This window comes from Carcharodon carcharias, chromosome 4 (assembly GCF_017639515.1).
Source record: "Carcharodon carcharias isolate sCarCar2 chromosome 4, sCarCar2.pri, whole genome shotgun sequence".
In the NCBI taxonomy this organism is placed as follows: domain Eukaryota; kingdom Metazoa; phylum Chordata; class Chondrichthyes; order Lamniformes; family Lamnidae; genus Carcharodon; species Carcharodon carcharias.
In genome coordinates, this window is record NC_054470.1 from 60,741,568 (window position 1) to 60,766,772 (window position 25,205).

The 25,205-nt window shown below is 45.1% G+C and overlaps 1 protein-coding gene across 1 annotated transcript in view; it reads left to right on the forward strand.

Moving 5' to 3' along the window:
* Positions 1-25,205, forward strand: part of slc24a2 (solute carrier family 24 member 2) — a 308,399-nt gene that overhangs the window by 265,894 nt on the left and 17,300 nt on the right. Inside the window, exons 10-11 of the mRNA XM_041185294.1 lie at positions 19,546-19,689; positions 24,163-24,252. Of these exons, the coding sequence (XP_041041228.1) occupies positions 19,546-19,689; positions 24,163-24,252 (234 nt within the window). The remainder of the gene's footprint in view (positions 1-19,545; positions 19,690-24,162; positions 24,253-25,205) is intronic.

Below are 25,205 nucleotides of genomic sequence, written 5' to 3' on the forward strand. Positions count from 1 at the left end.
GCCACATTCCTGTGCTGTACACTTTTTAAGCACCTTCTGTCTTTCAGAGTCACTCGCTAATTTTCAGTTCCCGTTTCTTGCTCTGAATTTGTCCTATCTGAATCTGCCTGGTTTCCATCACCCTGTCAATCTAGTTTAAACCCTCCCCAACAGCATTAGCAAATCTCCCTGCAAGGATATTCGTCCCGGTCCTATTCAGGTGTAGACAGTCTGGCTTACACAGATCCCACCTTCCCCAGAACTGGCCCCAATGCCCCAGAGATCTGAAGCCTTCTCTCCTTAACCATCTCTCCAGCCTCGTAATCATCTGGTGTATTCTCCTATTTCCATACTCACTACCACATGGTCTTGGGAGTAATCCAGAGATTACAAACTTTTAGGTCCTGCTTACCAATCTCTTTCCTAATCCCCTGAGTTCAGCCTTCATGACCTTTTTCTATTTATATTGTTGGTACCAATGTGGATCACGACCTCTTGCTGTGCACCCTCACCCTCCAGAATGCTCTGTAGCCACTCGGTGATATCCTTGACCCTGGCACCAGGGAGCCAACATACCATCCTGGAATCACATCTGCCACTATAGAAGGGCCTATTTATTCCCCTAACTAACAAATCCCTATTACTACTGCTCTTCTCTTCTTCCTCTTTTCCTGTACAGCTGAGCCGCTCAAGGTGTCATGATTCTGACTGCACTTCTCTGAGGAACCAACACCCTCACCAGCATCCAAAATGGAAAACCGATTAATGAGCGAGACCCCAGGGGACTCCTGCACTACCTGCCTGGTTCTCATGGATTGTCTGGTGGTCACCTATTCCCTTTCTGCCTTCATGCTCCTAGCCTGTGGTGTGACTACATCGCTGACTGTGGTATCCACAGAGGTCTCAGCCTTGCGGATGCGCCACACTGACTCCAGCCGCTGCTCAAGCTCCATAACCTGGAGCTCAAGTTTCTGCAGCTGATGACAGTTCCTGCACATCTGGTCATCTAGGTCACCAATAGCGTCCACAACTTCCCACGTATTACAGGACATGTATTCCATATGATGGACCTGCTCTGCCATGCCTTAACTTTACTACACTTAACTTAATTGTTCCAAAGTCTCGCCATTTAAATGGCCCCGAAGTCTCGCCACTTGTACGAACTCAACCCGGATCTTCTGAGGAGCAGCAATTGTTATCAGATTGTTATCAGATTATTATCAGATTGTTATCAGATTGCTACTCTGCTCGAAAATTCCCCCAACTTGACACTGATCTGCATTTCTTCTGGGACCATCCAAGCCCAGCTTTTCCAGAAATCTGCACTGCAGTATCTGTCACCGAACTCCATCGAAATAGAGTAGAGCCAGGGGAAGACAGGACGCGCCCTCTTTTTATGACATTAGGCCTGCATGTTAAGTTTAAATGTCCAGTCTTTGAATGTTAACGACAGGGCGATTGGATGAATGAGTAGACGGGTGAGGTGGGTAAGTGGGTAGGGTGGGTGAGGTAAGTGAGTAGGTGAGTGGGGTGGCTGAGGTGGGTAAGTGGGCAGGGTGAATGAGGTGGGCAGATGGGTGAGTGGGTCAGGGGTTATTTGGCTCATGGGGGTAGTCGGTTGGTTAGGTGGGTGTTTGTTGGGTTGGGGGATAGTTAGTAGGTGATTGTGGGCAGTTAAATATGGTGTTGCGCAGGAGTTAGACTGGGTTTTAATCTGTCTAACATTTCCTAGATAGCTATTCAGATAATTGCATCGAAACTGCCCCAAGTATTCAATTCTAACTTGGAATCAGAGATATTCATGGAGGAGCCCAGAGAGCAGGGGAGTTGCTCATCAGAAGTTGAAGTTTCCTGGGCGATTCCCACATAGGTCCATACATCAGGACTTCCACAGGGTCCCAATGCATATGACCAGTCTCTGCCAATCTAGATACCAGGAGATTTGGTCCATTGTTTTTTTTTCTAGAAAGCTTAATTTTAAATGTTGGTTTTTGAGTAATACTTTTGCATTTGGTTCCAGTACAGGAACTAATACAAATCACTGGAGCGGGTGGCAAAGTTTCCACATGTAGTCACAATAGTTTGTGGAGGTATCAACAATGTTTCCACATTACCAGGAAGCTTCACAAGTTGCTAATAGTATAGTTGACACCAGAGCCACAGATTCAAAAGTGAATCTGACTGTAATGACTTGACGGAGCAGACAGGTTTCAACAAGAAACAGATAAACTCTATTACAGAGAGCTTTTCAGGTTCTACACGCTCGATCAGGACTCTCGTCAGGAAGCCCCAGCCCCCCCAGATTACCTGCGCATAGGGCTCATTGGTCGGAGCATCCAAGAACATGTGACCCTTGATAGACAGCAGGAGAGGCTATACCTTCAGTTACTACATTTCCTCCCCCTTTAGTTTTTTTACAGTTTCTATTTGTAGAGAACAATTGAATATCCAACAATGTAATATATATCTGTCGCAGGCAAGACCTGCCACGGGCGAGGCGGTGCCCCAGCCAGAAGTCCATTGACTTGCGGCGGGACTGGAAGATGCTGGTGGCGGGCGGGTGCGGAAATTCCTGCCCTAAGTCTCTAAGGTGCTTAGCTTATCCAGCTAGAGTGGCGTAGCACTACCATTTGAGGCTCCTCAACAGGATTGACATGATCAAGAACTGCAGCACGAGACACATCATTAGAAGGCAGCAGTTCTGGCTTTGGCAACTCTACAGAGACATTCTAGGTCGATCTGTCACCTCAGGAATTGATGGTTTGATGTAAATCACAGGAAGAATAGTTGGTTTTTGGAATCTCTCTCTCTCATGAACATGGTGCATGTGCTTTCAAACGATTCTATCTTCCACTTGCACTTGGAAGGATAAGAGACTAGTCTCTGAGACAATGGTTCCACAAACCCAACAAGTTACACTTCCGAAATTTTGCACGAATATTGTGACTCCTACGCTGGGCAGAATTTTGCCCTTGGTGGGCGTGCGGGCCCCACCAGCTCGGCGGCGGACAGACAGCTGACTCCTGCCACCGAAATGGGGCCCGCCACCATTTTGAGTGGGCGGGCCAATTTAGGCCTACCCAGAGGCCTGCCTGACAGGAAGCGCCATGTGCTTCCTGTGTGGGTGGTGGAGGAATCCCCAGCTGTCAAAGTGCGCTCTTTCACACCTGCGCTCCACTCCCTGAGACTAAGTACTGTCTCAGGGAGATTAATGACAGTATACAAAACTTAAAAAAATAGAAAAATAAAAATATTAATAACATGTCCCCCTCGTGGCAATGTCACACAAGTTGGGACATGTTAATAGATATGACATTACATTTATTAAAGTTTTTAAAAAGGAACATGAAACTTCATCCCACCAGTGGATGAAGTTTCATGAATAAACTGGAGCCCGCTGGGGCTCCTGGTCTGCCCGCCAGCCTTAAGGTTGGATGGGCAGGTCTTTAATTACTTCAGTTATCTTGTCAATGGCCTCAATTGGCCATTGACAGGTCAGCGGGCGGACAGCTGATTTCGCTGTCCGCCCGCCTTCCTGAAAATTTAAAGGGACCGGGATGATGTCAGGCGTCCCTCCCGACGTCATCCCGCATCATTTTCCGATCGGCAAGCAGGCGCCGCCCCCAAATCACAGACGGGAACATTTTGGCCACTGTGAGAGCTTTGCTGTGAATTGTGTGATTCAATTTTTGATTACTCTGATTCCTCTCTAACTTCCTGTCTAAATTTGGAAGCACCAGATTTAATCTTGAACGTAGGCTGCGTTTCATCAATAATTCAGACAGTGTTGAACACAGAGTTGAATGAGGCGTTGTACTATAACTGAGAAGAAAACGGGAAAGTTGAGTTTCTAAACCTTCTAATAACTTCTTCATTCTAGATTTGAAAGTTTGCACAACTCTCTCAGCTAAACCATTTGATGAGAGATGGCAAGGGGCTGTTTAATATTTCTGATTCCATTCAGATTCATGAATCTCTGAAACTCTGTATTGGTAAAGACTGTCCTGTTCTCAGAAATGATGATTTCCAGTAGGCCATGTATGCTAAAACAATGGTGCAGTTTCTCAATAGTTGCACTCAATGTTGGCGATTTGACTTCATATACATCCATCCATTTATAATGTGCATTTACGATCAGCGAAAACATAATACCTAAGAATGGTCTTACATAATCCATATGTATCTAACCCAGGGCTGACCAGGCCACTCTCATGGATGCAGGGGATCTGAAACAGGCAACTTCAGTTGTTGCTGATAATGGAGACGGTGCTTGACCATGCTTTCAATGTCACTGTCAATGCCTGGCTACCAGACATAGTTTCACACAAACATTTTCATCTTTGATATACCTGGATGTGCACTATGAAGCTCTGTCAAGAGTGGTTCTCTACCTTGTGATGGGGCAACAGTTCTAGATCCCCACAACCAAATTCCATCTTGACAACTTAACTCTTTTTCTGGCATGGATTGGTCTCAACTCCTCAGATATAGGCGAATTTGACCATCCTTGCAAAACAAGGTCTCTGACTTTGGCTAATATTGGATCTCTGTTCATCCAATTTCTAATTTACTTCGCACACACAGGCAAAGAATCCAAGAAGTTCAGTAAAAACACAACTTCTTGTGGAACAGGAGCATGTATAATGCTATCCGGTAACAGGAGATGACTGAGTGTGTCCACATTTGCAATGTGTAAGACAGAATGGTGCATAAAAGTACACTCATACACAAATAATATCAGGGCCCAATGTTGTATTCTTGTTGAGGCGATTGGCAGAATGACCTTATCCTCATTGAATAAACCCATTAACAGTTTATGGTCTGACACAATGGTGAAATGTCGTCCATGTAGGTGCTGGTGAAATTTCTTCACTCCCGAATACCATCGATAAACCTTCCTTTTCTAGTTGGGAATAACCCTTCTCGGCAGTGGAGAGGGTTCTCGAGACATAGCCAATGGGCCTTTTTGATCCATTTTCCATTCAATGTGATAACACAGCTCCTATACCATAAGGAGGGACATCACATGTTAAGACCAACTCTTTTGATGGATTGTGGTGTACCAATAAACACGACGAATGCAACAGTTTCTTTACTTCCACAAAAGTTTCTTCCTGTTGTGAATTCCACGACCAACCGTGATTTTTTTTTTCAACAATCAGTGTAATCATGCTAATACATTTGATAAGTTAGGCAAGATGCAGCCAAGTTAGTTGATCATACCCAGGAAGGACTTGAGTTCAGTTACATTGGCGGTAAGGGAGCATCTTTTATTGCCCAAACTTTCTCTTCTACCAGTTGCAAACCCATGGCATCCACCCTGTGACCCAGGTAAGTAATTTCTGGCACTACATTGGCTCCCAATCAAACAACATCTTGATTATAAAATTCTCCTCCTTGTTTTCAAATCCCTCCATTTTGCCTCATTGCCTCTCCCTCTCTTTTAATCTCTTCTAGCTCTACAACCTTCCAAGATGCCTAAGCTCCAATAATTCTGGCTCCTTGTGCATCCCCAATTTCAATTGCTCCATCATTGGTGGCAGTGCCTTCAGGTGCCTAGGCCCCAGAGCTCTGGAATACCCTCCCCACATCTCTCTGCCTCTGTTCCTCTACCTCACTTTCCTCCTTTAAGACACTCTTTGACCAAGCTTTTGGTCATCTGGCCTAATTTCATCTTATTTGGTTTGGGCTCATACTTTGTTTTATAATGCTCCAATGAAGCATCTTGGGGCGTTTCATTACATTAAAAATGCTGTATAAGTATATAAGCTATTGCTGCATATGTTATTTACAAGGTCAAATATTGTCTTAGTGGGTGGAATCGTCCCAGATTTGCACACAGGTAGCGAGCAGGAAAGAGGATGTTTTACCTGGTGGCAACAATGGCAGCTTTTCGTGCCGTATCGTCCCATTCCCATGCGCCTCACCTCATTAATGATTCATTCCTGGGAAACATGCCATATCACTGTTGGGGAGGGTTCTGATTCACCTGCCCTGCCATCACCTCAGGCCATCAGTAATCCGGGCGCCATATTTAAAGGGCGCCCCCGCACAGAGCTAGTTCTCTCGAAGGGATTGAAAGCTGCTGGAAAGTCATGGCTGCCAAAGGGAGGAAACATGTTCCCCCAAATTTAGTGACGCCTACTGGACGCAGTGGAGGCCCACCGTGAAGTCCCCTACACCCGCTCTGGGTGAAGACCAAGCAAGGTCACCAATCCAGCATGGAAACGCGTTGGCAGCGGTGGTTAACGCCCTGCAAAAGAGGACAGCCACCCAGTGCTGAAAGAGGATGAATGATCTCCTCCATTCCACCTGGGTAAGTCACTCTTCCCATCACTTTCAACTCTCACGCGCACAAACCCATGACACATCCACAGGGACATCACCATTCACATTCTCTCACACCTTCATCTGTCCTGCGGATCATATCCTCATCCTGTCCATGGTGTCACTCACTACCCACTCTTACCAGGCATCCTTCTCATCTGGCCTGGCCAACGCCCTGCTTACACTTTCTCCATCTGTACTCATGCAGGACAAGCTGGCACACAACAAAAGGTAGAAGTCGCAGACTAGTGGAGGAATGTCTGACATCAAGATCCTCATGGACTTTGAAAATGGATTCATTCATCTAGCCAGCGAAATTCTGGACCATTCCTGTGATAGTGGTGAGGTCAGTGGTGCTCAACCAAATGAGGATCCAGCAGTGCAACATTGATTAGACGACCATGCTGTGAGACAGTTCCCCTGTTCCACAGCCCCCTTCCATGCACTAAATATCTCTCCTTGCTTTCGCAGGCACATCTGGGAAGCAGCCGAGGGGGTCCATGAGCCAGGTCCCCACTCAAGCCTCAAAGACACCTCGGGAGAAGAATCTGATGACACCCTAATTGAAGACCCATCACAGCGCTCACCCACACTCTCGACCAGCGCAGAGACACACTTCGGTGGGACCTAGTTCTAGAGTAGCCTCGGAATCTCAATCTGGTAAGCACATCACACTGTCTGATCCACAGCAGGCAGTGGCAGGGACTTTCCAGGTTTCTAGCACTCTGAGGACTGCTGAAGACCAGAAATCTGCTGAGTCCAAGTCAAATGAGGAGCCTCTGGACTCGATCATACCTCAGTTGCTGAAGCTGCAAAGGCAAGCTCGGGAACATCAGGAAAGGATGTCTGCTGCACTCCTCAGATTGCAAGGCATGATGGAGGCTTCGTCCGCCTTCAGTCTGAGGTGATAGCGGTGGCATGCCAACACACTGAGGTCAACACTGGTAGGATGGTGGCTACCATGGAGACCTTGGTTCAGGACTTGGGTCCTGCACTGTTGTGCAGAGTGAACACCATCACTGACGCCATAGTTGGCCTCCAACAGTGTCAACGCAAGAAGGGTGCAGGGCAGCTCAATCTCATTCCAGTTTCCCCTTCTCCCCAAGAAGTCAGCCAGGGGCCCTCAGGCACCCAAAAGGAGGAGATCAGCAGGTGCATACCCTGGGGCCATCCACCCAGTTGACTCTGGGAGTCTCCGGCTCTTCTGAATCCCGTCTTCCAGTGACCTAAGCAGCTGCTGCTCCGCAGGCTGAGGAGGGTGCCACTGCCACACAGCAGGACCCCGAAAACAGGCCGGGGCCCTCCAGATCTCGACTGTCCAGAGGACATCCATCAAGATCATTACAGACAGGGTGTCGCAGTCAGCAGGCTGCCTCCATCTCCGCTGTTGATGTCAGGGGAGTACCAAGATGTAGCGGCAGGGTTAGGAAGGTTAAGAAGATGTAACTCTTTCGAGTACAAACCCGTTTCCATCTGTTTCAGATGAAGTTACATTGTTTCATAGTTTGCCATTGTGAGATTTGAACTCCTGATCTTGGGGTTACAAACCCAGTACCATAACCACTTGGCTATTTAGGCCAAGCCTTAAGAAGATGTAACTCTTTCGAGTAAAGACACATCTAACAGTACAGCAGTCCTTCAGTGGGAGTGCTAGCCTGGATTATGTCTGTAACTCTTTTGAGTACAAACACGTTTCCATCTGTTCCTATTCAGATGAAGTTACATTGTTTCATAGTTTGCCATTGTGAGATTTGAACTCTTGATCTTGGGGTTACAAACCCAGTACCATAACCACTTGGCTATTTAGGCCAAGCCTTAAGAAGATGTAACTATTTCGAGTACAAACACGTTTCCATCTGTTCCTATTCAGATGAAATTACATTGTTTCATAATTTGCCATGGTGAGATTTGAACTCTTGATCTTGGGGTTACAAGCCCAGTACCATAAACACTTGGCTATCATACCAGAACTATAAATATTGTGCTGTCAAGATCAGGTAACTCTTTCGAGTACAAATATGGTAACTCTTTCGAGTACAAACCCGTTTCCATCTGTTTCAGATGAAGTTACATTGTTTCATAGTTTGCTATTGTGAGATTTGAACTCTTGATCTTGGGGTTACAAACCCAGTACCATAACCACTTGGCTAATGTTCATTATTGTAAGTAAACTCCCAAGAATGTCTCCCTGCCTATGGCTCCTTGTTCAGATAAGCAGTGTTCGTGTCACTCAGATGTGAAACCTTGGTTCCTCCACAAGACAAAGGCAGGTGTCTCAGTCTAGGGCCTCTTCCCTGTGCAGTGTTTAACCTTTAGACCAAAGTGATGGTCCAGCTTCACACTCACTGGACACGATACTGATGCCTGCATCTCGATGGTGCTGGTCATTGCTGCCAAAAGGTTGTGGGCAAGCGTCACAGAGTTCTGTCATTCTCTCTGTGTGCTCTCAGCACATTTTGAGGTGGGGCTGGCCCCCATCTCTTCAGCATCTGTGTTCAGTGATGCTGTGCTCCTGAAGGGGACAGGTGCTGAAGGCTGCAAAGGGTCAGGTGCATTTAAAGTTTTACGGCGGCATCTCCATGATATGATCCTGATCACAGCGCAAGCAAGCTCCCCTCAGCCAGACAGGAGTCAGACATTCACAGAGAGAATGTAAAGATTTTTGGAGTGTCCTCACAGCATGTCGTCACCATCCTCCTGGAATCTAGCGACTTTTCGGGCCTCCATTGTGTCTCCATCACATGAGCCTGAGCACTGTGAGGGTATGTGCCCTGCCATCAGTCAGACAGGAATCAAACGTTCACAGATTCATGGTGAGGATGTCAGGACTTTCCTCACTGTCCGACATCATCCTCCATGAATCTTGCGACAATGAGGACCTCCTGATCGCACCAACATCAGCTGGCCGGCGCGGTAGCCTCATCGCCGGCATCCTTGCCTTCGAGGTGCACATCACCGTCAATCCCTTCGACAACCTCCTCATCGGAGGAGACATGCAGCTCCTCCATCTCTTCCTCTGCCAGGTCCTCCCCCCTTTGCAGACAGGCTGTGTCACGCACAGCAAGCTACAGTCCCCACTGGGGACTGTATTGCAATGCTCCACCAGACCTGTTGAGGCATATGAACCTCATTTTCAAAATGCCTATCACTTGCTCCACCAAAGTCCGGGTTGTGGCATTCATTATACAGTCACTCTGCTGCAGTCTGAGGCCACTGCATGGGGGTCCTCTGTGGGTAACCCTTGTCCCCGAGGAGCCAACCCCGTAGCCTCAATGGACCCCAGAAGATGTCAGCGATCTGAGACCTGCTATGGATGTAGGAGTCATAGACGCTTCCTGGGAGTTGTACGTAGACCTACAGGGTGTGTTTGTGGTGGTCACACATCAGCTGAGCATTCAATGAGTGGAAGCCCTTGTGGTTGAAGTAGTTGACTGCTTGTCGCCACGGCGATCTAAGTGCCACGTGAGTGCAGTCGTTGGTACCCTGCACCTGTGGGAAACCTGAGATCTGGGCAAATCCCAGCATTTTTGCTTCCTGGCTTTCCTGTTCCCGGGCGAAATGCACAAAGTTCTGTGCCTTCACGCAGATAGTGTCCATGACTTCCTGGATACACTTGTGCGTGGAGGCTTGCAAGGTGACCTGTGGAGCCCTGGAAGGAGCCACTGGTGTAAAAACTGAGCGCCACTGTCACTTTCACAGCCACTGGCACTGGATGCCCTTCATGTCCCCCTAGCACCAGATTCTGTAGCAGGTGGCTTTTGTGACCGACCATTTCCCTAGACATGTGCAGCCTTTGGCAACACTGGATCTCTGTCATCTTCAGGAGTGACAGGCGCCGTCTATAGACTCTGGGTCTAGCGAGGCGCCTATGAGCAGTGGCTTGCTGTAGATCTTCAGGTGTGTGTACAGCAGGCCCTGCTGCCCCTTCATCTTGAGGATAGTGCTCCTCCCAAGTCAGGTGCCTCCGCTGCTCTCCTCTTCTCTGCTCCCTGTAAGCCATGAGGCATACTGCTAAATCACCAGGCTCCATGATCCTGATGTTCTTCTCCTGCAGGATCAAAGAGAGAGAGATGCAAGGGTTAGCACATGTGGCCTAAGAACCTCTCTTGGTTAAGCCTGAAAGCCTCTTCCCACATGGCAGGAAAGTGCTGGCCATCATTTGGATGGCCAGTGTGTGGTGCGCTCATTGGCTGTCCAAAACCCTACCCAACTCCACGCCACTCCACTTGAGTGCTTGACGACCGCTTTGCCCATTGGACTGCATGCTGTGCTCTCAGCTCAGGTGCAGGCATTCTCCTAACCTGCACTGCAAGGCTGTGCTGTTAGCTTGAACTATGACGGATACTGGTCCAAATCTTAATAAAGACTTTGCAAGGGGATGTGAGCACCTCCAACAGTGACTGCGCCATGGCCACCTTTCGCAAGGGGATTCTACAGCTTGCCCAATTGGCCAACTGCACTTCTGCCCCCTAAAACGCACATTAATTTACATTCTGCACCCAAGGAGTGAAAAGTTCTGGAGAACCTGGTGGCACTTTCATGCTTTTGCTTTGCTTGAGTGGGCAGAAAAGGTTCAGAGGCCCGACTCCAAGTAGGTCAATGGTGCTGCAGCTGAAAGGTCTCAGCTGCGGAAGAATGCTTTCCTTTCAAGCTTTTCCAAGTGCATGGCTGCTTCGCTCACCCCTCCTCCCCCCAACCCCCAGCATGTGTTTTGAGTCTTTGCCTCAGTCTGTCTGTGCTGCCTTGACCCCCACCACTCCTCCCTGGTCTGACCTGGAGCCCTTGCCCTGGCACCATACTGAAAACCAGCCAGGAAAAAGCGACTTGCCTGTGCCCCCCACCCTCACGAATGCGCGGCGCCTCATCCTTGATGTCCTACGAGCGATGCTCGCAAGCGCTGCTAGAGGTTGTGTACACTCACCTCCGAGTTCCCCTCGAAGTTCTGGTTGCCAGGTGCATGCCTTTTAAAGGTGGTTGTGAGACACGCCCTTCTGAAGTCACTCCCACGTGGGCAGTAAATTTGACGTGGGGGAATGGTTCCGGCAAGCAGGCTTATAATTAGATGCAAATGTATTAAAATGATGTTCCCGATGTCCGGCAGCAGGCAGTGTGGCCCGCCATTGACGGGTGGAGCGGACGATCACAGAATGGTTTCACGATGACATAAAACCGATTTTTGGCCACCTTGCCATATAGTTCCCCGCTGCCTGCCATGACGCCTGACACCAACGGGGCCATAAAATTCCAGCCAGTGACATCAATGTAAAAAAGCTGCCCTGTTATAAACAACACATTATCAATATTAGGGAACCTATTTTCATTGAAATAAAGAAAGCCAAAAGGGAAGGACAGCTAATCTTAGATAATGATTCAAGTGATTAAAAGAGATTTAAGCAGATTACGTGACTGCAAAATCAATAAATCCCAAGTGAGACTAGGCACTTGAGGATAGTTGTTCCCCATGAAGTAATGGACACGTGGCATAGATTCCCAACAAAAAATGTGATGCAATGCCAATCAGTTCTTTTTAACAAAGGAATGAATTAATACCTAGTTAAGAATACCATTAATGGTTACTTGGATAGGTGCAGAGGATCAAATTCTCTGTGCATAATATTCCCCTTATTGTTAGCTGATGAAAAGTAATTAGTTAATGCATTTGCTGAGTTGTAAGATGAAAGCAAGATACTGCAGGTGTTGGAAATCTGAAATGTAAAAAAAATGCTGGAATAACTCAACAGGTCTGGCAGCATCTGTGGAGAGAGAGAAACAGAGTTAACATTTCAAGCCCGTTTGACTCTTTTTCAGAGCTGAGTTTTAAGCATGGGTTTAAACACAGGAATGATTTTCTAGATTTTACTTAATTATTCTGATGGTTCTACTGGATGCTCAAGATCCCAAGGTATGTGTTAAAGAAGACAGTGGAATTCTCCCAATGTCCTGCTTGATGTTTCTGCCTCAAACGCCACCTAAAACACACACAAACCTGAGAAGACTCTGTCTGTCCAGGGAAACAGTCACATCAAGCTGTGACATGCTGGCTGAGGAGACATTATCAAATTGTATAGGTGGACACCTGATGCCTGTGGCTTTGAAGGTCACAGTGGCACTGATTTTTTTTGCCACAGCATACTTCCAGGCGTCATCTGGAGACCTGCGTGGGATAACGCAGCCAGTTGTGCATCATTTCATCAAGGTGTTCACAGATGCTATGTTCCGGTGTTTATCTCATTTAGCAAGGACAATGCCAGTCAGTCTGAAAGAGCCAAAGGTTTTGGTAGCATTTCTGGATTTCCAATGGCCCAGGGCATAATAGATTACATACATGTGGCCTTTAAAGCACCTTCTGCACAGCCAGGAACATTTGTTGACAGGATGGGGTACCATTCCATTAATGTTCAGCCTGTATGTGACCACAAGCAATGGATAATGCAGGTGTCCACACACTATCCTGGCAGCAGTCATAATGCTTACATCCTTAGACACTTCCAGATGCCAGGGATATTCATCAGGCCAGAATCTGCATGGCTGCCTTCTGGCAGACCGAGGATACCCTCTAAGCAGATGGTTTATGATGCCCTAAGGAACCCATGAACTGAGCCTGAGAGGAGGTACAATGAAAGCCACTCATCCACCAGGGCTCTCATTGAGCAGATCACTGGTCTGCTCAAAATGTGATTCCATTGCCTAGGCAGGTCAGCTAGAGCTCTGTGATATGCTGCTGTGAGAGTGTCACTTATGGTCTTTGCCTGCTTTGTGTTGCACGACATGGCCCTCCAGGGAGGGCAAGCTTGGCCAGAGGAAGATTTGATGCAAACAGCCCCGTCCTCTGGTGACAATTCTGATGGAGTGTTAGCCATTTCAGCCAGCTGTTCAAGCTGGTCTAGGGCAGGGTCTGGATGCCTGGGAGACACATGATTCCCTTATCCAGAAAAAATTCCAATAGCAATGTGTCTCCAGCTCAACAACAGCTCCTTTGCCCTTTTCCTGTTATCTCCCTCTCATGAACACCAGGGCCACATCTGTGTAGGGCTATATAGAGCCACCAAAAAATTGCCGAGCAGAGGGACCCACCTGAACACAGACTCCCTTAACAACATCTGGTATATCCAATTCAAAACTATCACAAAACGCACACACAATGCACAAATGCAGCTGGAGTATCATGTGAAAAGAACAATCCTTTATTTACAACATTGACAATTATTCTTCCTAACTCACAAATATAAAATATACCCATGTGTGACTAATGTGCCTTTTAATTCTTTTATGGTTGCTACAGCATGGTGCTCTCCCCTCACTGCCAGATCTGCTGGAGAAAGGCTTTTGACCTTTATGCCCCCTCATTGGGATGACTACTGGGCATCCTCTGTTTGCCTGAGGCCATGAGAGTCCTGGAATGGCAGAAGGCTCACCTGTCACTGGGGCACTCAGAGGCAGTTGATTCAATGGCAGAGGGATGGAGTAGAGTCTGTCCACATCAGAAGCATCCTGAGAGGATTGTGATCATGAGGTCCATTTGGGCCTTCCTGAGAGGAACCAGAACCTGGACGTGACCCCAGGCTCCTTGTCTCTCCCCCCATCCCCCCCCCCAACAACCCCTCACCCTGGGCCTGGAGCTGGGAGAGAAGGTGATGGAGTGCAGGTCAGCATGCGTACCCAGTGGCCCATCAGTGAGCTGCTGGGTTTGGCCTGCTGTGATGGTTTCCGGCCTCTCAATGGAAGAAGCTCCAGCCATTGGCTTCCAGTTCCTGGACCCCCACCTCAATAGGGGTGAAAATAGCGAGTTTGCAGTTCCATCTCCGGTCCTGGTCCTCTTTCAGCCATTATTGCTCCCTCTTCTCATGCAAATAAAGATGGACATTGTCATGCCCATGCTATGCTACAATCATGCCTTCAAACATGTGGCCAACATATACTTTGTCAGCAGCCAACACTTCTCAGTGCTCCTTGCCAACTAACAGGTGTTGCAGCTCAACCATCGCCACCTCTCCCAACACCCCCATTGCCATGCAGAGAAGCATACCTGCATCATACTGCATTCATCACTTGGGCAATACACTAGGCTGTCCTACATTTAAGCCACTTCATACAACCTTCCATACAGGTCCATCTGTGAAATGGTTGCACACCAACCCTGGCAGATCTCAAGAGAACATTGAACCTTTTACAGCTCTGCAGCCAGGTTCTTTGGCTGACCTCATGGCTGCTTACCTCCATCTCCAACCAGCTTTGGTGTGGCTAGGAGATCTCCTCTTCCCATCACTGGCTTGAGAGCATCCCATCTATCACTCACAACCTGGAGAAGTGCGCACAGGGAATTATCATCAAACCATGGCACCAACCTTGGCCTGGGCCCCGCAGCAGCTGGTAGCTCCATTCTCTCATCCATTTGTGCAGAGACATAGAGAGACAAAGGGTTGAATTTGAGTCTTTTCCTAGACACTTGCTATACATAAGGAGAATGGGTCAGCTACGTTCAAATGTTCCTTCCACCCTGGCAAGAATCCTAAATGATTCACGGCTAGCACAATAGTTATCGACATTTCCAACCAAGCTCTTACCTGCTGCAATAGTTCAATGGATTTAAAGTCTTCTTTCAAAAAGGCTTCAGCCTCCAAACAATGAGTTCTGGTGCAGGTTCTGCACTACTGTGCCAAGGGGTGCCTGTGACCGACTTTCAGGTGAGGACCTCCTCTGTCCCCAGACATCCGGCCCTTAACCGCGATTGGGCTCGCTGTCCACCATTCTCCTCGGCAGTTGACCCACTTCCCACCAGGCAGTTGTTGATTGGCTGCAGGACTCATTATTGGGAGGCAGAAGCAGGAGCCAGCAACATGCACCTCTGAGTCAGACTCCCACCCAATGCCGAGCAGCATAAAATTCAGCCCCACAATCCGTTTCATTGCCACAGAATTTATCGAGCCTCCTTTTGGTTGCTTCAGTCTTGCTGACCATTTGATATTATGTCTTGACGGTCGGTATTCTAGTTGAGCTCCAGCATATGGGTGCCCACCATTGACTTGCTCATGAGAATTTCCGACTGACCCTAAAAAATGTTGCAGGGTCACCAGCAGAGGCTCCCAGCAGGTGTAGTTCAGCAGATTTATTGGGATGCACCCCATTGTGGATTTTTGTGACCTTCAATTTTCTGGAGAATTAGGATCTCTATAAACTAGCAAAATATGCTTTCATATAATAAATACCAGATGACACGCATTCTATGGGAAAAATAACTTCCGGCCCTGTACCTTTTGCAAGATCAGTAAGGGTACCAAAACTGATTAATTTTAAGCAGGAGGAGTGTAAGTATAAATCAACTGTCTTCTATGTTTGCCTTCATTTCCATTCTTTAAAACAAACTATAAGAAACAAGTTATATACATAATGAAAATTAAAGTTAACCATAATTTATTACATAGGGATACACAGCGGGCGGAAGTTTACGGCTGCAGGATTTTACGGCCCCTCCAAAGTCAATGGACTATTGAATGGCTCGCTGCATTTTACAGCCCTGCCTCACCGCGATGGGGCCATAAAATTCCGCCCAGTATTTCTAGTTTACTCTGACAGTGCAGCTGCAATGAGGGCAGTTGCGTTTTCTCAATCCAATATCTCGAGCAGAAGTGACAGCATCAGAAATAAATGTATCTAACCACTAGGTCTTCATGATTGCAATCAAAATCCATTCATTGCAATCGTTGCGATGGTCTATGAAGCTCACTATTTAGATGTATTACTGTTCATTCTTTTTAGTGGCTCATAAGGAAAGCAGCTTTTTAGGTTAAAAACAAAAAAAAAATCCTGAAATGGCTGAGCAGCAAATGAAAAGGATCCATGACTGTAAATACAATTGGCTTAAAGCTCAAGTCTTTAAAATCCTTATGACTTGTTATCTATATCCCCCTGGTCAAGGGTCAGTAATGGTTGCACTCTAACTGTTTGTGAGGGGAAGACCTTGGATCCATCAAACTCACCAATTCCCACACCATTCCTTTGGTGCATTTCAAAAAATCTTGAATTCTATTTAAAGAAAGAGAGACTTGCATTTCCATCAAAACTTTCACAAAGCACTCTCCAGGCACTTAAATACTTTTAAAGTGTAGTCACTATTGTAATATTGATGAGAACCTGTTTAGTTCCTCCTTAAGCTACATTCAAGTTTCTTGTTTCACCCAACTGTTGGTAGGAATCTATTCCACCTACTGATCAATCATTTAGTAAAAAAAAGTTCCTCATACATTTTTTAGTTAACTTAATATGTATGTATGAGCCCTTCCTCTTTACCTGCAAATGTTGTGGATGCTGTAATCAATTCATAAACCAACTGGTACCTCTCACTTTTCAATTGTAAAAACAATGGCTTACAGTTCTGCATATTCTTTGAACACTTAGGCATGATATGCAGCTTAAGGCAATTATGGGAAGTTAACTTATATGATAATACAGTGTACATACTGAAAGCTGCAAAAGTTATTCAGACCTGAAACTAGAATGCTTGTTTATATTGCTGAAAAGAGAGACTTGTTTGCCGAAGCTTTTTGATCTGCACTCATTGGGACAAATGCAAGAATGCCAAATTTCAAATGATCATGACAATTTATACTACAGGAGAAAAGAGTGCTGATTGTTGGCAAGTCAGCTTTGATTACTTGTTCATACTTTCTCAAACACATAGAGGTCAATTTTAACTTATAGGGTGAGAGGTACCAGCACAAATGTGCTGCCAACCCACTCTCCTCAATGAGAGACCTAAGCCAATTTAGTGACTGGTGGCTGGCCTGGTTTTAATATACACAGCATTCATGATCCTCCTGGCCCCTCAAAATCTGTATTTTTTTTAAATGAAGGTAATATCTTTGCTAGTTTTTCTGACTAGCCTGCAGTGGTCCCTGTAAAAACAGTTGCTTTGATCATTTTCTGCTCGGTGCCGATGGGCAGAGCATGCACGGAGCATTCCACATCTGTTGATATCTCAAAGGTACGTTGAGTCCAAGTATGTTAAGACACCACTTTAAGTACCTTTAATGCAGCTCCCTGCTGAAATTGGGAAATCCTTAGCAAAACCCAGTGCAAAATGGCAGCTGGTGAATCAGGAACAGGATTTTATTGCTACGATTTTTCAGAACAGCACCACCCCATTCCTGCCAGCTCAAGCCCATGAAAACCAGCCCTGTAATCTCTCAATTTTGTGTGTTTCCAAAGTATATCTGAGAATAACTTGGATAATTGGGAGCTGTTCTAAATCACTAAGCTGCATGGCGGAATTGTCCCAGAATTGCACTAAGTGCAGAAGCAGGCGTGTAAAACCACGTTTTACCCGCCAGCTGCAATGGTGGGTTTTCACACCTTATCATCCCCTTCCCGCTTCATTATTTATGCAGTCTCGGGAAACAAGCTGTTATCTGATGGGCTTCCTCCGATTCGCCTGCCATGCTGTCACCTTGCTGCTTCCTCACGCCAGACGCCATATTTGAACTGCAGCCACATACACAGCTCTCAATGCTTGCAGCTCAGGACTGCTGCACAGAAAACATGGCCCCAAAAGGCAAGACAACTGGAGCCTACCATTTTTCTGACGAGTCCTTAGAACACCTTTTGGATGCCTTAGAGGCCTGCCGTGATGTCCTCTATCCCCACTCTGCCCGCAGGAGGGGCATCAATGTCATCACTCTAGCTTGGGAGGCGGTACCAAAGGCAGTCAGTGCCAACGCTGCACAGGAAAGGTTTGGCATCCAGTGTAGAAAGAGGATAAATGATCTCGTCCATCTCAGGCAACCATCTCATCATTCTAAATTCTCTCTCACAAGCCTGTCACATATTCACCGGCATCTCTCTCACTGTCAGTTCAAGGGACATCACCACTCACTCTCTCTCACATATTCTCACATCTCCACCTGGCCTCATCTCCTCTGGAGGCTGCCTTCCCAGCCCTCACCATCTGAGACTAGTTGCACAGATCAACTTGTGCCCTCACACACACCCTGGGTTGCCTCACTTCCCCATTGCAGCCCTCACCCTGCAACCTCTTCCCTTGCCTAAGGTCTCTTGTCCCCCTTCCCCAAGCAAGCCCTAGCCCTGCAGCCATTGAAAAGCCACCCCCACCTTATGACAAGTAGAGACCTACCCGTGAGCTCCCCTAAAAGCGATGTAGTGCTGCGTGCAAACCAAGTGCTGCCTGAAGCAAGTTAGGCAAACAAACCTCAGAATCCCAATTGAAGTGCAGCTCACTAGGTGCATGTCGCTTATGTACAGTTGTGAAACACGTTGGCGTGCAATCACGTTGACATGCCCGGATGTTCTAGCATGGGGGGATAATTCCGGCAGGTAGGCAAGATGATGACATGCAAGTGCATTGAAATTATGTTCTTGACATTGGATGGCGGGAAAGGTGTGCCGGCATTGATGGGCGGAGTGGACGATTGCAAACTGGTTTCATGGCATAAAACCAATTTTTGGTCTTCTCACCATATTATCCACTCAAGCCCACCATGACGCCTGACACCAATGTGAGTGGAAAATTCCGGCCATAGTACTGAAAATGTTAGTATATTTTGCTATAGAGCTATCACTCAATCATGTGAATAAAACTAGGAAAGTAGGATATGGCCTGACAATGGGTGATTGGCAATAGCTTCAATGATGAACAGATATAATAGACTATTACCCTATTATAAACTCGTTGTAATAAAGGGTTTTTGGAGCAGACTTTGTCAAGTTGATTATTCCTGGAACTGCTTGAGAAATGTATAAAGAAAATGATCAGATCATCCATTGACCTTTTATTTATTACTCAAAAATTAGTGAGCAACCAAATTAAAATCAGTAGTCGGATTGGTCAGATAGCCTATGTGAACAGGAAGCATCAGAACACACGTGAATTATTTCAAATGATTTTAAGGTTGTAGCTGTCCTCAACAAAATTCAGGACTGTGACCATTTTAACATAATCTTCAAACATATGAGTGTGTTTTATGGAGAAGAATTTTGACCCCCGTTTAATCATCAGCCAATAGAACCTTTCACTCCTCAATCAGCATAGCCTATTAATCTATACATTTTTCATTTATCCACACTGTTGAGTGAGACCAACAGCCATTATTGAAGTGCTAACAAAACAATTGCTCGGTCTTGGTGATCAGGTAAATAACAATCTTTTTCCATATTGGGTATTTTATTGTGTTACACTTGCAATGAAAATTGAACTGAATTCCTAATTATAACTCATACTTTTGTTAGGCTGAAGTTGCCGTACAGAATGAAGAAGACGACCAGCCACTTAGCTTGGCTTGGCCAGATACACCACGAAAACGATTTATCTATTTAGTTATACTGCCTATCATCCTTCCACTGTGGATCACCTTGCCTGATGTCAGAAAAAAAGTAAGTATCTGTACGATTTTATTTCTTGCTCTCATTTTCTCTCCCCCAGTCTCTTGCTCTTGTTTTTTCACAAATGCTTGCTTTTGGCCTTTGCAAGCAAGGTCACTGATTATGTGTTTCTTCAACCAGCAACTGCTTATGAAATCAGGCTTTCTTATGTAAATAGTGATGTCTCTATGCATAGTCATTGAAAGCAGTTATTTCATGTCATTGGGTAAGTGTGTCTGATTAAGTACCAAAATGGAGAAAGCTGCGGTACAGAGAGATTTGGGGGTCCTCGTGCATGAATCCCAAAAAGCTAGCATACAAGTTCAGCAGGTAATAAGGAAGGCAAACAGAATGTTGGCCTTTATTTCAAAGGGAATGGAGTATAAAAATAGGGAATTCTTGCTAAAACTATACAAAGCACTGGTTAGACCACACCTGGAATACTGTGTATACCGGCCTCTTATCTAGGGAAAGATATACTGGCATTGCAGGCAGTCCAGAGAAGGTTCACTAGGTTGATCCCAGTACGGAGTGATTTTCCTATGAGGAGAGGTTGAGTAGGTTGGGCCTGTACTCATTGGAGTTTAGAAGAATAAGAGGCGACCTTATTGACACCTATAAGCTTCTTAGGGGGCTTGACAGGGTAGATGCTGAGAGGCTGTTTCCCCTTGTGGGAGAGCCTAGGACCAGAGGGCATAATCTCAGAGTAAGGGGTCACCCATTTAAGACAGAGATGAGGAGAAATTTCTTCTCTGAGGATGGTAAATCTGTGGAATTCTTTACCGCAGAGGGCTGTAGAGGCGGGGTCATTGAGTATATTCAAGGTTGAGATAGACAGCTTTTTAATCAGTAAGGGAATCAAGAATCATGGGGGAAAAGGCAGGAAAGTGGAGTTGAGGATTATTAGATCAGCCATGATCTCATTGAATGGCGAAGTGCATTCGACGGGCTAAATGGCCCACTTCTGCTCCTACGTCTTATGGTCTTAAAAAAAGTGTGCAGCAGTAACTCATCTGTTTCTCGGGCAAATAAAGAAGCTGTTGGTAGATGTAGTCACACATCAGGAAACTTCCTTAAGAGTTCTCCTCATTGGCTGCCGAAGTTATGGCAGCCAATCAGGGGCAATCTCATCTATCCAGAGTTACTACTAAAGTTTCACTGGCCAATTGGGAGAACTCCTCAAGAAATTCCTATCGACAGCTGTATGCAATGGATCATGCTGATTTGTGCAATTTATTTTCAATCTGGGCCCCTTTAAAACTTGCAAATAACTGAAGGGTTGTGATGGTTTAACTCAGCAGTAAGCTAAATAAAAGACGCAAAGAATCAAAGTATTTGATCCCAGAAGTGATACCAACTTCATGTTCCTAGTGGTCAGTGGAAAAATCAACTTCCACTTTTAAAAATGGAATTGTGTTGGTAGAAGTTAGTGTGCATTGGGAGAAAAGGTTAAAGCAGTTGTTAGGCCCTTTGAACATGTAAATTAGAGGCCTAAACTTGTTAAAGATTCCCTTCCTGTGGAGCCAAGAGGAGCAGGAATGCTCCTTCAACTCCACAGGCACAAAGATTGCCTTTTCTAGCCCATTCCAACACCCCTCCTGGGGGTTATCTGAGGGTGGCTATTGGCAACACAATGGTGTGACATTGATGTGTACTTGCGAACCAGCTGTCTGGGGGGACATAGTTGTCCACAGCAGCTAACAGGTATAATTTAAATGAGGCCCAAGGCCCAGTTTTGATCAGGCCTAAGGCCTTACCTCTTCCATCAAGGGGATCATTTCCTATGCCCAGCTTTCGCAAGCAGGGCAGGATAATGCAATATCTACCCATGGTGTTCAGTTTACATATTAGTAACTTTCTTTAAAACTGAAACCATGTGGTAAACTGAACAAATTTCGAAAGTTCTTTAATCAGAATATTCTGACAGTTGAATTTCAAAACTAATACAGAATGAATATATAAATAAATTGCATTAATTTCATGTTTATTTTAATACAGGAATGCTAATAATGTTTTTACAGTTAAATCAGAAGTTTGAGATGAAACAAAATGTGACAGTATAGATCAAATCTCTAGGCTAATCATTTGTCTTGATGTTGGGTTAGTTGATCTCAATCAAGATGGTTGTGGAAATACTAGAGTTAACCTTACTGCCTCTGCATTAGGGAAGGGGAAAAAGTACCCAGGGAATAGGAAAACAGGAACAGGAGCAGACCATTCAGCCCTCGAACCTGTTAAGCCATTCAATTAGGCCATGGTTGATCTGTACAGTATCTTGAATTCACCTATCCACCTTGGTTCCATAATACTTAGTACCCCTGCCATAAGAATCTCAATTTTGAAATTTCAATTGACCAAGCTTCAACAGCTTTTTGAGTTAGTGAGTCCATATTACCACAACCCTGCATGAAGAAGTGCTTCCTGACATTGCCTAGAACAGTCTCGATTTTGTGCTCCTAGCTTTTATCCAGTAATTGGTCCTGGAGAATGAATATCTGTGGACATTAAATGAAACTGAGATTTGGTTTGAATGTGATGGCTGAATGTTTATATTAACACCTGTATCGAAAGATCAAATACTTGTTCCACCTACTGTGTGGCTGCCTGTGGAGCTACACCAGGCATCAAGTGACAGAGAGAAAGAGAAAAAAAAATGCGGAAATAAAATCAAAAGCAAATAGAAATTCTAGGGCTTTGTTTTGCTGGCACCTATTTTATGGAGGAAAGAAAGTATTTACAATTAAAGACCCACTTCATAATGTCCACACCTCTGCTGTGTAAGTGCTCTCACCTGGCACAGAATAATAACATTTATGGGTCTCTGTTTCAATCAGATAGCATTCATGTTATTGAAACTATTGACATTGTAGTGTTGTTGACATCATCTCATCAAACTCACTAAACTGGCTTTGAACGTTTAACAGCCCAGCTACTCAAACAACCCTGGAACAAATTGTCTCCTGACAGTTACTGGAAGAATAAAGGTTAGGTTTGAGCTGTGACCAGTGGAACCATTTGTTTGCTATACCCTGCACTTTTTTTCTGAATGTAGAAAAGCATCTTCTAGCAATTTTGCTTCAGGCATTTCAGAGCTACAATGAAACTGGAGGATTTAATAATTTAAGGAGCTGTCGAAAGACATTATCAAGAGAACTTCAAGAAAATAAATTGGTTAGGGAATATTTGAGGACACAGAACAGGGGTTTGAAAGGAAGAAAAAGAAGAATGTGCATTGATGCAGCATCTTTCGCACCATTAGCTCAACTGCAAACATTTTATAACTAATGGATCAGTTTTGAACTGTAGTCACAGTTATTCTTTAGACAAACCCAGCTGCCAATTTGAGTATAGTCGGGGCCACAAACAGCAATGATATGACTAGCTAATTCATTAGATTTTTAGTCATGGGGTAATTGCTAGCCAGGACATTGAAGGAGTTCCTTGTTGCACTTAAGAATGCCATAGGGTCTTTTACAACCACTTGAAAAAGTGATCAGGGTCTTGGTTTAACATCCCATCGGAAAACAACACCTCGGCAATACAGCACTCCCTCAGTACTGCACTGAAGTGTCAACCTAAATTTATAAACTCATTTGCTAGAATGGGGCTGAGCCTTGATGTGGCGACAATTGCGATAATGGTACTGCTGAGACAAACTGACACTTCATAAATCAGTAAAGATGAAAATGTCTAAATTATAGAAGAACAGCTGTTATTTTAAAAAGTATATATAAAACATGTACATTGAGATCAATTTTCCATCTAAGCTGTATAGCAACCTGAAAGTTCCTGTGCAGGCTCCCTTCAGTTATCGCAAGTGCACGGCCTCACACACACATTCGAAGGGCCCGCATATTTAACCAAATTGGTCATGTGTTTAAAAATAAAGCTAAAGGGTAGGTTGATGGAGTTAATGAGGAATTTTGAAAATAGAGTGGTTGCAGCCTGGTGAAAGTGGACTTTTCAATTTAGAGAGATTGTAGAGTAAACTTGTATCAAATGCATTTGATGGAAAAGACTTAAAAAATGGTGGCTGATTAAGAAGCAGAAGTTGAATAATTAGAAGAGAGAGGCAGTGTGAGAGCCAGAAGCCATTTGAAACCATAGTAGCAAGTTTGGCCTTAAAAGAAAACATTGTACAAACAGATGCACAGTAATGGATTCATGCAATAACAGGAACGAAACAAGTGAAGTATGGAGACACAGAATGATTGGCAACATAAAGACTCCTGGCTGCTTGCTCCTCATCATCTCAGCTACAGTTGGTCTATGGCACAGGCAATGGCTGAAAAGGGGCAGATTGGAGGATCCTTTTTTAATTATTTTATTAATAAAAGAATGATTTGCTTGATGCTTAAAAAAGACACTGATGAACAGTAGAAAATTGGTATACAATGATGGTTACCTCAAGATTCCCAGGTAAGCGTTCGAGATGTTTTAGTTCAGGAACATCCACTCAAAACCAAACTTTGTTTTGTGTTGCAGAGATTACGAAATTATTTTGTACTTTCCTTCTTTGGGTCAATTTCCTGGATCGCGGGCTTTTCCTATCTAATGGTCTGGTGGGCACATCAGGTAAGCAGAATGATGTCCAGTAATTATTTACCAAAGATTAGAGTTTTGCTTTGCAAGTATCATCCTTTTCCTTTATAAGTGACCATTAAAAAGTTAGTCTTAACATAATTTCAAAGAGAAAGTGACTTCATCACAAATGATGGATAAAACTTATCATTTGCAAGATCAACAACTTTTATTTATTATAGTTCCCTTAACACAGTACTGTAAAATGCTGAAGGCACTTCACAAAAGGATTATCAAACAAAATTTGACATTGAGCCATATGAAGAGATATTGGGGTAGTTGATCAAAAGTTTGGTCGAAGTGGTAGTTTTTATGGAGCTTCTTAAAGGAAAAAAGGGAGCTTAAGAGGTTTGTGGAGGGAACTCCAGAGCTCAGGGCCTTGGCTGACGAAGGCTTGGTTGTTAATGGTGGGGTGATTAAAATTGAGGATGCTCGAGATCAGGGCTGGAGAAGGGTTTTTGGGCTGCAGCAGGTTAAAGATCGGGTAGGTGAGGCCAGGGAGGAACTTGAAAACAAGAGAATTATAAAATTAAGGCATTACTTAAATGGAAGCCAATATAGGTCAGGTATGATGGATGAACAGGACTTGATGCAAGTTGGGACATGAGCTCATGCAAAACTCTGCAGCTCAAGTTTACAGAAGGTAGAATGAGTGGGGTAGGCCAAGCGTTTGTTGGATTAATTAAGTTTAGAGATAGCAAGGACATGGATGAGGGCTTCAGCAGAAATGAGCTAAGGCAGGGATGGAGACAGACAATATAACAGAGATCCAAATAGGCAGTCTTGGTGATGGCGCAGTATGTGACTGGCAGCTTGTCTCAAGGTCACATATGCCACAAAGTCTGCAAACTGTCTGATTCAGCCTCAGTTCCTAGGCAGAGGAATGGAGTTAGTAGTGAGCAAACAGAGTTTGTCATGGGGAGTGAAGACAATTTCTTTGGTGTTCC